Source organism: Neoarius graeffei, chromosome 2 (assembly GCF_027579695.1).
Source record: "Neoarius graeffei isolate fNeoGra1 chromosome 2, fNeoGra1.pri, whole genome shotgun sequence".
In the NCBI taxonomy this organism is placed as follows: domain Eukaryota; kingdom Metazoa; phylum Chordata; class Actinopteri; order Siluriformes; family Ariidae; genus Neoarius; species Neoarius graeffei.
Window position 1 is genome coordinate 83,387,878 of NC_083570.1, and position 15,624 is coordinate 83,403,501.

At 40.2% G+C, this 15,624-nt stretch overlaps 1 protein-coding gene across 2 annotated transcripts in view; it reads left to right on the plus strand.

Annotated features, from left to right (window-relative positions):
* tmem86a (transmembrane protein 86A) overlaps nucleotides 1-14,396 on the plus strand; it is a 19,848-nt gene extending 5,452 nt beyond the window's left edge. The window contains exons 1-3 of one of the 2 annotated variants that reach the window (XM_060915086.1): nucleotides 2,508-2,622; nucleotides 12,249-12,513; nucleotides 12,721-14,396. In XM_060915086.1, the coding sequence (XP_060771069.1) occupies nucleotides 2,602-2,622; nucleotides 12,249-12,513; nucleotides 12,721-13,148 (714 nt within the window). In that variant the 5' untranslated portion in view covers nucleotides 2,508-2,601 and the 3' untranslated portion in view covers nucleotides 13,149-14,396. Of the gene's footprint in view, nucleotides 1-2,507; nucleotides 2,623-12,248; nucleotides 12,514-12,720 lie in introns of those variants that run through there. The other variant, XM_060915088.1, reaches the window with a different exon arrangement.
* Nucleotides 14,397-15,624: the final 1,228 nt, after the last annotated feature.

A 15,624-nucleotide genomic window follows, 5' to 3' on the forward strand; every position in this document is an offset into this window, starting at 1 on the left:
CGCCGGCCATGGGGCTCGAACCCGGACCTTCTTGCTGTGAGGCGACAGCGCTAACCACTACACCACCGTGCCGCCCCATAATACATGTATAATGGCTTTAATATATTTCATTTTGAGATATATTTTGAGATATATGCGATACATTTTGAGATATATGCGACAATGTTTATTGTTAAAAGCGCTATACAAATAAACTTGATTTGATTTGATATATTGCTATCATATTATCACATCAATTGCTCTGCCTCACTTCACTGTATCACTTTATATGGGTCTACGCCACTCGTGGATGTAGTCCCATTACCAATTCCTGTTGTTTGTTGCTGTCTTTTTGTGAGCAGTTGTCCTTATTTATCTCTGTCTTTGTTATATTTTATTATATTCTATATTATATCCTTTTAGAATTATTATATTCTATTTATTTAACTTAACCTACATTTATCTATATTTTACTCTGTACTTGAGCTGCTGCAACACCTGAATTTCCCTTCATGGGGATCAATAAAGGAATATCTTATCTCGTCTTACTTCATCCATCAATTTTCACTTATCCTACTAAGGGTCATGAGTAAGATGAATCCAATCTCAGCTGCCTTTGGGCGAGAGGCAGGGTACACCCTGGACAGGTTGCAGAGGGACCAACAGCCTTTCACACTCACATTCATATCTACAGGCCAGTTGACCTAATCTGCATGTCACTGGGCTGTGGGAGGAAACTGGAGCACCCAGAGGAAACCCATGAGACATGGGGAGAACTTACAAACTCCACACAGGAAGTGCTCTGGTCAACCAGCAGATTCGAACCCAGAATCTTCTTGGTGTAAGGTGACAGAGCTAACAGCTGCACCACCATCGTGCCCATTGGTCTACTTGTTTGTTGCTGTTGTTTGTTTGTTTTTATTTTTGATGACACATACACTCACTGGCCACTTTATTAGGAGCACCCATACACCTGCTGTTTTATGCAGTTATCTAATCAGCCAATCCCTTGACAGCAGCACAATGCAGGTACAAATCATGCAGATGCAAATCAAAAGCTTCACTTAATGTTCACTTCAAACATCAGAATGGGAAAAAATTGTGATCTCTGTGACTTTCGCTGTGGCATGGGTGTTGGTGCCAGATGGACTGGTTTGAGTATTTCAGAAACTGCTGATCTCCCGGGGTTTTCACACACAACAGTCTCTAGAGTTTACACAGAATGGTGTGAAAAACAAAAAAACATTGAGTGAACGACAGTTCGGTGGGTTGAAACAAATGTCTTGTTGATAAGAGAGGTCAGATGAAAATGGTCAGATTGGTTTGAGCTGCTAGGAAAGATATAGCAACTCTTTACAACCGTGGTGAGCAGAAAAGCACCTCAGCATGCAACAGCAGAATATCACATTGGGTTCTACGCCTGCCAGCCAAGAATAGGAATCTTAGAATTAAGAACAAATTCTTAGCTTAGTTATTGTGTTCTGATGGGGTCCAAATTTACTCAAAGTGGAAATATGCTTTTTTTTCTTTTTCACCCTCTCTCTATTGAACATGAAAAACAAATTCACATTGGTGCATTTGCCCAAACCCCTTCACAGTTACATATTTATATTACACAGGTTAGGTTGATGCTATTTTGACCCAAGAATATAAGAAGCAGTGAAGAATTAATTGACACAAACTGCTTACAACAAGTACAATAAATAGGTAAGTTCACTCTATTGCATTACCACACATCTGTGAGACAGGAGGAGCCCCACACATGAGAAGTATAGTTTTGTATGTTGTGTTCTCTAAAAACATATAGATTTATTCAAGGCTGGTCATTTCAAATATTATTTTCTGCCAGTCTGACCTGTGACAGAAACAGAACACTTTGTGAAGAAAACTATTGTTAAAACTGCCTCATCATAATGTATTGTATGGCATTACTTTAAACTATTTTATAAAACATTTTGTCCTCTCATGATGATGGACTTCAAAGCTTTGATGATGGGTTTTATTGACCATTAGGCTGTTTGCTGTTTTCTTTCCTACCACGCATACCTGGCAACCCTCTCTAGAATGTCATTTTTAGCATTTGCGCAACTACTGACAAAACCAAAGACAGCACATTAGATAAATCTTATACACGTTTTACAGGACAGATCAACCCTCACTTAAAGAGACACAGCATAGTTCATAGTTTAATGTGTAGGGGGGAAATCAGCGTTATAAACTGAATTCTAGTACGATTTAGTCAGGGTTTTAGCCTCCTTAATTACATAACTGAGCATTTATTTGAGACAATACAATAAAAAAAACTAAAAATAAAGCAATAAATACGTGCAGAGGGAAGAAGGGGTTGTAAATCAGCCAGAGAATCCCTCCCATAAGTGGGCGGGTACGTTCAGTGACATTCTCACGTTTTGATTGGACAGATATTTTCATTCCGACCTATCAGCGCTTTGCTCTTCTACCCCCGCCCACAGCTACAGCTGATTTCTCTCCTCCCCCGATGCTGAACTGTCCCAAACAAGAGACAAAAACAATTTTCTGCACAGAGGAATATAAATACATTTGTCGGCGCGGTTCTCGTCAATTCAGTGTCTTGACATCCTTTCAGCTCATCCGAATATAAACATGGTTTCACCTGTTACTGTGGTGAGTGGATAAATATTTGTATGTTTAGCAATGGCTAAATAAGCTTTCCAGCATGATGTACACATATAATGCATGTTTAATTTCTACTGATGTATCACATTGTGTGAACTGGATACTTCTTCACAAGAACACATCCCTATCCCTGTATCCTATCTGGTCCCTTTGACTCCTCATCTGTAGAGATAAATAGCCCAGTTATTTTCTTATCTTTGATCATTAGTCAATTTGCTAAATATATTCTGTTTAAGTGTAAACAGTGATATTGAAGAATTATTTAATAGGATATCCGGAAAACAATAAGCATATGACCTTAGCCTGTCCGTGTTTATTATTTACCCCTCTGTTTTTTTTTCCTGCCGCTCGTTTAATCTATGTGAATGATAAATAAGGTGTTTTTTTGTTTTGTTTTTTTATAAACCTTTTAGATTATGGCCTAGTACACATTATTGCAGCATAAGCATGTAAATATAGATTAGCGTCAACTTTGGATCTAAACCAGCGGTCCGTTAAATGACCCCGTTGTTCTTGATTATTCTGTATCCTGAGCAATATTCTCACGCTTTCCTTATTGTGGCTGCGCTTTCAAAGGAATTGTGTTGAAAGGAAGTAGTCACGTGACACCGCTTTCGCCTGTGCTTTTCCTCTTTGCTTCTGCGCATGCGCACACAGTACACATTGTACTTAGGAACTGAGATTAGATTGTGTGTGTGTGTGTGTTAGATTCAAACAGAGGTATATAAATCTGAAAACTATATAGATATACTGTAGATGTGAAGAGCATATAGATATGTTTGAGGAACATGCAGATATCAATCTGAGGAATATATAAACATGTAGAGCTGAGGAATACTGGTATATAGATATAAATCCAAGGAATATGTGGATATGGATCTGAAGAATATATATATACTGTAGATCTGAATAATATACAGATAAATATGAAAAATATACAGATTTATTTTGTCTACATTCACTGGATATGAGCAATCGAACGCTCTGATTGGCTACTCTACTACAAAACTATCAGCTTATATACTGTGAGTAGAGAAAAACAAAATGGTGGAGCGTGTTGCTGAACCAGCCAAGGACGAAATAAAAACTCTACTCGAAAACAAAACCCCAAGAAAATTAAAATGTTTTATATATATATAAAATATGGACTAAAAGTATTTGATGGTAAGAATTTTTTTTTTAGAATTATTTTTTTCAATAATTATTATTTTTGAGAAAGAAAAATGCTCTCTCTCAAAATCCAGTGAATGTTGATAGAATAAAATAATTATTCCATTTAATATCATCGTACATGGCTTATAGCCAACTCAATGCAATAAGCGTCTTGCCGGGTATCAGCTCATGTACAACTCGATTTTGTGGAATAACTGTTAAATAGATCTGAAGAATATATAGATGTATAGAGCTGAGGAATACTGTATATAGGTATACAGTGGTGCTTGAATATTTGTGAACCCTTTAGAATTGTCTATATTTCTGCATAAATATGACCTAAAACATCATCGGATTTTCACACAAGTCCTAAAAGTAGATAAAGAGAACCCAGTTAAACAAATGAGACAAAAATATTATACTTGTTCATTTATTTATTGAGGAAAATGAGCCAATATTACATATCTGTGAGTGGCAAAAGTATGTGAACCTTTGCTTTCAGTATCTGGTGTGACCCCCTTGTGCAGCAATAACTGCAACTAAACGTTTCCGGTAACTGTTGATCAGTCCTGCACACCGGCTTGGAGGAATTTTAGCCCATTCCCCTGTACAGAACAGCTTCAACTCTGGGATGTTGGTGGGTTTCCTCACAAACTGCTCGTTTCAGGTCCTTCCACAACATTCCAATAGGATTAAGGTCAGGACTTTGACTTGGCCATTCCAAAACATTATTCTTCTCTCACCATTCTTTGGTAGAACGACTTGTGTGCTTAGGTTCGTTGTCTTGCTGCATGACCCACCTTCTCTTGAGATTCAGTTCATGGACAGATGTCCTGATATTTTCCTTTAGAATTCACTGGTATAATTCAGAATTCATTGTTCCATCAATGATGGCAAGCCGTCCTGGCCCAGATGCAGCAAAACGGGCCCAAATCATGATACTACCACCACCATGTTTCACAGATGGGATAAGGTTCTTGTGCTGGAATGCAGTGTTTTCCTTTCTCCAAACATAACGCTTCTCATTTAAACCAAAAAGTTCTATTTTGGTCTCGTCTATCCACAAAACATTTTCCAGTAGCCTTCTGGCTTGTCCACGTGATCTTTAGCAAACTGCAGACGAGCAGCAATGTTCTTTTTGGAGAGCAGTGGCTTTCTCCTTGCAACCCTGCCATGCTGTCCACTGTTGTTCAGTGTTCTCCTGATGGCGGACTCATGAACATTAACATTAGCCAATGTGAGAGAGGCCTTCAGTTGCTTAGAAGTTACCCTGGGGTAACTTCTAAGCAACACACCTTGCTCTTGGAGTGATCTTTGTTGGTCATTCACTCCTGGTGAGGGTAACAATGGTCTTGAATTTCCTCCATTTGTACACAATCTGTCTGACTGTGGATTGGTGGAGTCCAAACTCTTTAGAGATGGTTTTGTAACCTTTTCCAGTCTGATGAGCATCAACAACACCTTTTTCTGAGGTCCTCAGAAATCTCCTTTGTTCATGCCATGATACCCTTCCACAAACATGTGTTGTGAAGATCAGACCTGTTCTTTAAATGCAACAGGGTGCCCACTCACACCTGATTGTCATCCCATTGATTGAAAACACCTGACTCTAATTTCACCTTCAAATTAACTGCTAATCCTAGAGGTTCACAAACTTTTGCCACTCACAGATATGTAATATTGGATCATTTTCCTCAATATATAAATGATCAAGTATAATATTTTTGTCTCATTTGTTTAACTGGGTTCTCTTTATCTACTTTTAGGACTTGTGTGAAAATCTGATGTTTTAGGTCATTTATGCAGAAATATAGAAAATTCTAAAGGCTTCACAAACTTTCAAGCATCAGTCTGAAGAAGAATCCATTGAGTAAAAAGTGTACCTTTTTTTTATTTATACAGTACTAGTGATGTAGTAAAAGTACAGAAGGTTTCTAGAGAGCTAGTATGTTTGAGGCAGAAGCTCTGCTTCAGCTGTTCTGCTTTGACTAAAGCCTCAGAAGCTGCTTCAACAGCTGATGAAGGAAACCTACTGTTTCTTGTGTACTCACTTTTTTTTTTTTTTAAAAGACCCATTATACAAGTTGACCTTCCCACTTCAAGTCCCTAAATTAAGCACATTTACTGTTCTTGCTCCAACACCAATGATTCGTTACAAGCCCTTTCTGAGGTTAGTTTGTATGTAGATGTCGAAAGACCAGTAAAATGTATGATTTGGATAACTGCATAATAACATTCACCCATTTGTTTTAGCTTTCAGATGGCATTCTGTCTTATGGCTTTAGTACTTTGATTCTTCAAGCATATTTCTGACTAAATATCAAACAATGAATTTTAAGTGAGGTTTCATACTCTGAGTCCAGAAATATTTGTTTCGAATAAAGTATAATAAAAGAAAATGCTGGGTATAGGAAAACATCATAACATTTGGGAGAGATGCTGAATTGTTGTCTTGTTTCAGGCTGGTTCAGCTTACTCTGACCTTTCCCAGGCTACAGGGGGTACAATCTGATTAAAATATATACTTGCTAACAATAGCCTTTTTTCTTTTTCCAGTGGAACAACGTAACTTCAGTTCCCATTTCCTCTAGTAGGCTCAAGAGCCAAGCAGCCAAATTCTTAAACAGATCCCAGTGCACACTTGGGACAATTCACCATCACTCTCCTGATCATGCAATAATTGGATGCAACATTTGAAGGATGTTAATTGTGTGTAATGTATACAGTATACACAAAATGAGACTGGACAGAAATGTGATTTCTCTTCTTGGAAATTTGTGCTTAATCCACTGATCCAGCATTAATCTTTCATGCTGTTTGATCTGGATTACGTGTCAAGTACTAGGGTGCATTCATGATTCTTCACTTTCAATTTTATTCACGCAGAAAGCAGTGTTAGCAGCTCCGTATTCACATTCACACAGAGAAATGTACAGATTTACAGAATATTTTGATATGATGCAAGCATCACAATTTCAGATGGGAAACACATGAGCAACAAAGATAGAACTGCAGACTCCTGCCAAGCTGGAATATTTACATTTATTCCGTAGGGGAACTGAAGTAACTTTCCACTGCATCAGTTCCATGGTGTACGTGTATGGATATTACGTGGCCTGTTTTCCGCTGATATTTATGGCTGTTTTAATTATTTAAACCAATTAAGGCACCAGACGTGTATCTGTTATCCGCGATCAGTTATCATCACATTGAGCACTCTCCAGTACTTAACTGTCTTTGCCATACTGAGAGAACAAAAACAATACACATTATCTCACTGCCTATCTATGAGATATTGTCAAGTTCTTCTGAGTTTTGTTTTAACCATCAGTTCCTGTCCAAACTTAAATGGCCTGATCCACCCATGATGGTGCAAAGGAACAACTCTTTGCCTTCAGTTCTCGTTTATCTTTCTTTATTTTGAAACAAGATGACTGATCACTTCAGCTTAATAGGTTGATAACCTAAACACAATATAGACTTCATAATATTATTTCACATGCATTCAACTTGGATAGTAATTTTTAATAAATTAAACAGACTTTTCAGAATGGAATTCAGATTAGATGCATAAATTAAACTTTGTTTAAATTATATAAATGTGAATATAATTGTTCATTAAAAAAACAGATCGTTAATTAAAGGTCATAGGCAATGGTTTTAATTTTATGCACATTTGAAACTTTTAAAAAAACCTAATTTTTTTTCTGGTCCCAAGAAGTATTGTTAATAAGTAATAATTAAAATAAGTTGGTGCGGATTGTGGCGAATTTCTTTCGGCTATTTTCGTGACTACTCGGCACGTGACGTCATTTAAGACAAACAAACTGCTTGAGTTGAGTCCACTTCCGTGTATTTTCATTGCCGTTCGGCTTGATTGCAGACGTGCGTTTGGGAATTTCCAAAAAAAACCACATGCCTTATTGTTATGCAGTGAACTGTAACAACGGGACCGGGTCAGGAAGAAGTTTTTGCCTTTTTCCGAGAGAGGAGAAGAGGCAGAGAGAGTGGATTGGCTTTTTCCAGAAGAGAAGAGGCGGAACGAGAGGATTGGCTTTTTCTGAAAAAGGAGAAGAGGCAGACCGAGTGGGTTGGCTTTTTCCGAAAAGGGAGAAGAGGTGGAGTGAGAGGGTTGGCTTTTTCTGAAAGAGGAGACAAGGCGGAGAGAGTGGATTGTGCGCGTGAAGCCAGAGGTTTATTTATTTATTTCCCGGAAGAGGAGACGAGGTGGAGAGAGTGGCTTGTGCGTGTGAAACAAGATCAAGCAGTCAAAGAAGAAACGGAGCAGCAACACTCAAGCAAAAAGGAGAAGATTGGAGGTAAATGTTTTTACTTTCACTTGCAATTGACAAGTCAAGAATCCTGAGGGATCCTGTACCATCATTGTGGAAATGAAACAAAGGGATATTTCCTCGCTCAGAGTAGGCTTATAAGTAGTATAATGTCACAGGTGGCAGGTTAATGTGGCTTACCAGCGCACTGTCAAGTAATCGTTACTTATATCCACTAGGGAGGGCGGTTTAATTATTCTTCAAAAGGGATCTTATTTAGTATTACAATGAAAGTAAGAATTTATCATAACAACCAGGATAAATCGTTTGGGCACGAGTCTTGTTGAGGTCCGGGGTCACCACAATCAGAGTTGGCCGAGTCGCTGTCTGATTCCGAGGCCGCACGGTCAAACCAGTGAGCCACGTTCACCGATTGCTTTGCAACGGCCATAGGTTCATATGTATATGGTTTCACCTCTCAATATTCAATTTGGAGAGTTCCTACTTCAAAATCGCTATCGCTTTCAGACATTTTACACAACCTCTCACGACCAAAGTCCATACACATGTGCTCTGTTTGCAGGTAAACACAGAACTGCTCCCGGTCTGTTTGGCTTGAATGATGTCACGACGACTGTACCCTGGCAGTGAAAGTGCGCATAAGTGAGATGTAAACAAACCTTTGGAAATTGGGCAAAACAGTAGTCTGGCTAATGCAACTTCAAAGCTCTGCGAGCATTGGTCTGGCATAGATATTAAGCCCAACCGTTTCCCAAAGTGCGTGGTTGACCCACCTCCCTGAAATGCCTGTTTGCTACTGGTCGAAGCCAGAAAAGGCTGTGACGAAGCTTAAACCAATCACATCACACTTTCCTCTGACGTATGTGACGCGACGGAAACTGCTTGAGTAACAGGAAGAAGAAGGAGGAGCTGAAGAGGAAGAGGATGATAATAGCGCGATCAAAGGCGAGACGACCACAACGATAGGATTCTCGCTGAGCCCCATTGATTTGGCTACCAGCGGGGCTAACTGGTAGATTAAACTCTTACCGAAGCCGGTCGGGAGCAAGGCGAAAACGTCCTTCCTTTCAATAAATACCTCCAGGGCTGCTCTTTGCTCCGTTTTCAATGAGAACTTCCCGTTGAATGCTTTCAATACAGCATCTACCGCTGTGTCAAAGGCTTGCCGCTGCTCCATGTTCGTAATGTTTCTAGTGAATGAAGCGCTTCCAGCATAGATTCTGTAAACAATCTATGGCTTCCGGTCGCAGTTCTACTACATCACTGCCTTGAACACGCCTCTACCCAGGGCCGTTGGAGATGCTCAAAGTTGATTGGCTCCCGATTTTTCGGGAGCTTGGAAGAGCTGGAGATAGCTTGCCTTGCCAGACTAAGTTCGCAACAGCCCCCTGTATTGCGTCACACTTAGGATGGGCGGGCCCAGGCTAGCAAAACAGTATATTTTAACTGTTTTCAATTTTAGGGTGCAAATTAGACACTAAGAAGACTGAATTTGCTTTTTGGGTCATTCTTTGCGACAAAGTTGATATTCTACGTTTCACCTCCAACCGTTGCCTATGACCTTTAAGTGTCTGTCCATATGTGATTCATACCAGTTGCATCTTCTGAGTCAATCGCACTGATGGTCTTTCCTCCGCCGTCTGCCAGCAGAGTGATCTGCTTGGTTGTCAAAACTTTTATCACTTCGTCTTGGCCGCGGTGCGTCGTCATAAGCAGTCTGAGTAGAAACGAATTAGCGAAACTTTTAGTTCTGCTATTTTGGTTCAGGTTTTTTTTTTGTTTTTTGTTTTTTTGGGGGGAGTCTCATTTTATTCTTGCTTTGACGCAACACCTCCCACTTGAGCTCTTGGTTGTTAACCCAAAGAGGTCACCTCAGTCTTCTGTTCATGGCTGGTTAGGCAGAGTTGGATTTGCCTCTGATTGTTCTGCTTGATTTCTAGCTGTTTTACTGTTGACTTGCTCCTCCACAGGCAGCAAAACAACCAGGTGTCTAACATCTCTATGTAGGATTGTGGCAGGGATTTTTGTTTGGGACCTCCTTTTTGAACAGGTTGTATTGATGAGACAGGGTAGCTTGGGAAAGTCCTCACTTCCACATCTCTCACAATGTCTTTCTTGTCTATGTTGACTCCAACAACTCGGGCAAGTCTATGCTGACCTCTTAAGGCATTTTGGTCTGCCACCCGCACAACATCTCCAACAGCTACATTTCGCTGTTTTGTGTGCCATTTACTCCTTATAAAGAGATTAGGTCCAGCTAGCTGACTCCATTTCCTCCAGAATCTGTTTACTTCTGTTTGGATTGCTTCAATAATATTATTTCATAATATTCAGACTTCATAATATTATTTCACATGCATTCAACTTGGATAGTAATTTTTAATCAATTAAACAGACTTTTCAGAACAGAATTCAGATTAGATGCATAAATTAAACTTTTGTTAAATTATATAAATGTGAATATAAATGCTCATTAAAAAAACAGATCATTGTCTGTCCATTATGCGATTCATACCAGTTGCATCTTCAGAGTGGATTGCACTGATGGTCTTTCCTCTGCCGTCTGCCAGCACAGTGATCTGCTTGGTTGTCGAAACTTTTATCACTTCGTCTCGGGCGCGGTGCGTCATCGTAAGCAGGCCGAGTAGAAATGAACTAGCGAAAGTTTAGTTCCGCTATTGGTTCTGCCTTTTTTTTTTTTTTTTTTTTTTTTTAAGGCGATAATTATGAATCAGTTTATAGTAGGCATATTGCAACAAGTCAAGGTTCTGGAATGAGCTTGCGTTGGAATTTGGCCCCAGAGGGTTGCAGGTTGCTCCATCCTGCCTCTTTGGCTTATATACTTGTTTTTGGGGTTTGGGGCACAAGGTGAAATGTCTGCAGATTTTTATTTATTTATTGAGATTATGTTGTTTTGACACACCACCTCCTCTATCTGTTCCCTGCTAAAGTGAGCTAGAACACTGTGGACTTTATAGTTTGCTCCCTCCCAAAAACAATAACCTTTGGTTTAATTTTTTTTTCTATGGGTCTGATTGTGTGTGTGTGTGTGTGTGTGTGTGTGTGTGTGTGTGTGTGTGTGTGTGTGTGTGTGTGTGAGAAATTTACTTTACTATTCTTAATTCCATTACTCCTATAGTTTTCCCCGAGAAGATTCAAAATTCTTGTTTACACCCTGGGTGCGATTTGCTGGGGGGGGGGGATCATCCCCCCCCGGTTTTTATCTCTGCTGAAAAAAAATCCTCGGAGACAACCCCGTCAATAAAACAAACAAACCAAAAAAAAAAGTTGACATGACAGGCATGTTGTGACAGTTTTCTATGGTCTACATTGCACTCACTTTTCAAAATGACCCGAAGTGGCAGCTTTGATGTTCACGAACGTCCCCAGCAAATAGATACATTGTAGATAATAACAATATCTTTGCGTTCTCATAGAACGCAAAGATATTGTTATTATCTACAATGTATCAATGTATCTGCAGGGATGCAAACAGCGCGCCTTTTGGCGGATGCCGCCTTTTTCACGGCCATTTTTTTTTTGGGGGGGGGGGGGGGGGGCGTTAGAGTGTCTGATTAGAATTTCAAAGTAAATTCTGTATTAAAATTACTAAATAAGCAAATCCGTTACAGTCCATGAAACAGGAAGTATAAGGATGAGAAAAAAACAGTTTAAATCGGAAAGCTGCGCACAATGTGAACTGCGCCATCAGAGCAAACTGTTCATTTAGTATTCATGTATTTTAGTGATTTTCGAGTCACTGTCCATTTAATCCGGAGGGAGAGAAACATCACGGCAACGCGACAAGCAATGCGAACTTTGTTGTGTTCGTGTATTTAGTCAGAGAGATAGGAAGATGAATTTACTATCTCTGGTTTAGTGTTCGTTTTCATTTAGTGTTATTCATTTGATATCATCGGATGTTATTGAGCTGTTAGCCTATTGTTACCTTAATTTTGTGACCTTTCATGATTTAAAAAAAACCATCCCCCCCCCCTTCTGGTTTTTTGACAAATCGCACCCTGTTTACACCCATGTAAAAACCTGAAACTCTAGTAGTAATCTTGTATAAAAAGAATAGCTCAGCCTTTTGATATACATTTGCATAGCTTACTTGCACACACATTTTTTGTGTCCTTCCATAATCCTGACATGTTCTGTTTTGTGCAGGTGAAAAGTGAAGGACCAAAGCTGGTGCCATTCTTCAAAGCCACCTGCGTCTATTTTGTGCTGTGGCTGCCCACCTCCACCCCATCTTGGTTCAGTGCCCTTATTAAATGTTTACCCATTTTCTGTCTCTGGGTCTTCCTGCTGGCCCATGGCATCAGCTTTTTAGGAGCCCACTCAAGTGCTCGAAAGATCCTCGCAGGACTCATTTTCTCAGCTCTAGGAGATGCCTTTCTGATTTGGCAGGAGCAGGGCTACTTCAGTCATGGTGAATTCAACATTTCATTTGATCTCTTTTTAGTATAATGTTAAGACCGCTAGAAGTAGTACTTGGTGTAGTTGACAGAAACCTGAATTAAATTGATGTTCTTTCGGGTTTCTTCAAATACGCTAGGAATTCTATTTAAAATGCAAAATTTTTATTTATTTATTTATTTATTTATTCCATGACTCCTTTAACCATTGTGTGTAACAGGGCTGCTGATGTTTGCCATTACGCACATCTTGTACTCCTCTGCTTTTGGGATGAAACCGCTCAACCTACGAGCAGGCCTGGTTATCGCCACTATCTCAGGTCTTTGCTATACCCTCCTCTATCCTTATCTGTCTGGCACCTTCACCTACCTGGTGGCCGTCTACATCGCTCTGATAGGCTTTATGGGCTGGAGGGCCATTGCTGGCGTGCAGCTGGCCAACGACCTGTGGACATGGACCAAGCTGTCGGCTTGCTTGGGAGCTGTTCTCTTCATGGTGTCGGACCTCACCATTGCCGTCAACAAGTTCTGCTTCCCTGTGCCACACTCGCGTGCCATCATCATGGCTACGTACTATGCAGCACAGATGCTGATCGCCCTTTCAGCCGTGGAGTGCCAGGATGCTGACGTGGCCAGGAAGAGAGTGTGAGGAGCCTAAAACGTTCAGAGCGCAGTGGCTTCACTCATTCGGATCCATTCCCCCTAAACCTTTCATCTTCAACATCCCCTCCTTGGCATGATTCTGGCTGTTTTATGTGTCTATAGGGGTTTGACCACTGTTTGAGAGTTTACGGGGGCTGGTCTATGTTGGGACTTTATGCTGGATTTGTGGTTGAGTCCAAACCTGATCTGAAGTCCATTAACTTCACGTTAATATTATAACCCAGTGTTAGAATCTGTCATGCACAACATGAAATTAAGCAGGAAAGAATTAATCCAAGACACTGTGTTCTTGTAGCTGTCGAAGTTTTAAATTAACGTTTTGCTTTCATTTTCACTCAAGTCACACTGTCTGCTTTGTTTCTCCTTTACCCCTCTTTTGAAGTCTCAGCTGGTCTGAAGAGGTGGGAATTGAGCCTGACATATACCCATCATGATTACTGATGGCTACATGCTGGTGTAAAAAGAATAATATGGCCTACATACAGTATATGTATACTGGGAACCGTTTATTTTAGGGTGCTGGATTCCCCACCTTTTTAAAAAAATTTTTTTTAAATACTCTTTCAGTTATAGAATGTCGAATCCTAAGTCTCTGTTAGTATTTTGCATGATTTAACTTTGTCCTTGTGACATTTCAGAGTGTTTGCTCTGCAACTGGTTTTGTTTGGTACCTGAGCTCTTGTAAGCTCACTGCCTTCCCAACTACCAGCAACCCCCCACCCCCACTCTGCAGTCTCTTACCCCTTTTCCACCAAATCAGTTCCAGGGCTGGTTCGGGGCCAGTGCTGGTACTGGTTCACAACTCGTTCAACTTGGGAGCCAGCCGAGAACCAGTTTGCTTTTCCATAGCTCGCGGTGCTAAGCGAAGCCACGTCAGTTACGTCGCTGTATACGTCAGTTACGTCATTGTATAAGTCATTACGTCACTGTATACGTCCGTAACGTCGCTACGTTTGCATAAACCTTGGCGCGAATATCGAAGCAAAAACAACACGGAAGAAGCAGCAGCAGCAACAACAATAATAATAATGGATGACTTCGCATTTGTACAGCTGCTGCTTCTCGTCGCTTAAAAATGGCGATCTTTCACGGTCTTGTTATTGTTGTTGGTCTTAACAACTCCGCCCCCCCGCTGACGTAAGCGGTTCTTTCCTCTGGCCCAGCAGAGAGTTGGTGCTAGCCTGAAACCGTTTTTTCTGGCCCCAGAGCCAGTTCTTTGTCAGTGGAAACAGAAAACCCGGTTCCAAACTAAGCACTGGCCCCGAACCAGCCCTGGAACTGCTTTGGTGGAAAAGGGGCATCATACACTCAAGGTTCACATGTCATTGTTGTGGTTAATCTTCGGCAGTGTCTCTTGAAGGGGTGGTATTATTATTATTTATTATTATTATTATTATTATGGGATAGAAGTGCTGATGATATTTGTACTCCTGTATTAGCTTGAATGTGATGTAACGTTCTCAGTAGTGTGGAGGGGGGAAAAAGACAAATCAATGCACCTATATAAAGGAAAGTCCACTTGAGAGGACATGCATAGAAATGACTCATGTCTTCTTAAGATGCCTTGATAGTCACTCGTTGTTCAGTCAATCAGCATTCTTTAACCGCTCTACATCTACGTACAAGTGCATCTCAAAAAATTAGAATATTGTGAAAGTTATTTTTTTGTAATTTAATTCAAAAAGGTAAATTTTCATATTCTGTATTCATTACATGTAAACTGAAATATTTCAAGCCTTGTCGTTTTTAATTTTGATGATTATGGCTTATAGCTCATGAAGATCAGAAATCCAGTATCTCAAATTATTAGAATATTTCATTTCGAGTTTGAGTAAAACAGTATAAATACTGTGTATCTCTCAGTCTGGTTCAGTACATGCAGCCACAATCGTGGGGAAGACTGCTGATTTGACAGTTGTCCAGAAGACGATCATCGACACCCTCCACAAGGCAGGTAAGCCACAGACAAAGCAGTTGTACTTGCAAGGGTGAGTTAGGGCTTCTTTTGCATTTAGTTTACTTCAATGTGTAAACAACAAAGTGTGAAATTTTGACAAGTCTCTAGCTTTATGGCTCACAAATCACATTTCAGTTTATTTCCGGTACAATTTTGCTGGTGCTCCGAGTGAAATGGTAATACACGTGTTAAAATTATAACAACGACCAAGTGAACCACGACAAGAGAGTGCCCATTTTATAGCAAAATTCTAGCAACACAAAACTCTTCCATGACCTCATTAAGAGAGCTTTTGAATCTCACCGGAGATAAAATGATTACTGCAAACACGAGCTGTTTTGGATTTAGCCTCTGTTAGATCAGCCCTGCCGATGTTGTTCAGCTGTGCTCGTCTCCTCTCCGTACTCAGCCTCAGTTTTCTCGCCCTCTTTCCGAATCACGGACAAAATTCTAAAAAGATTGGAACATGCCAACAGTCACAAGTACTGTTGTGACCGCAACCATA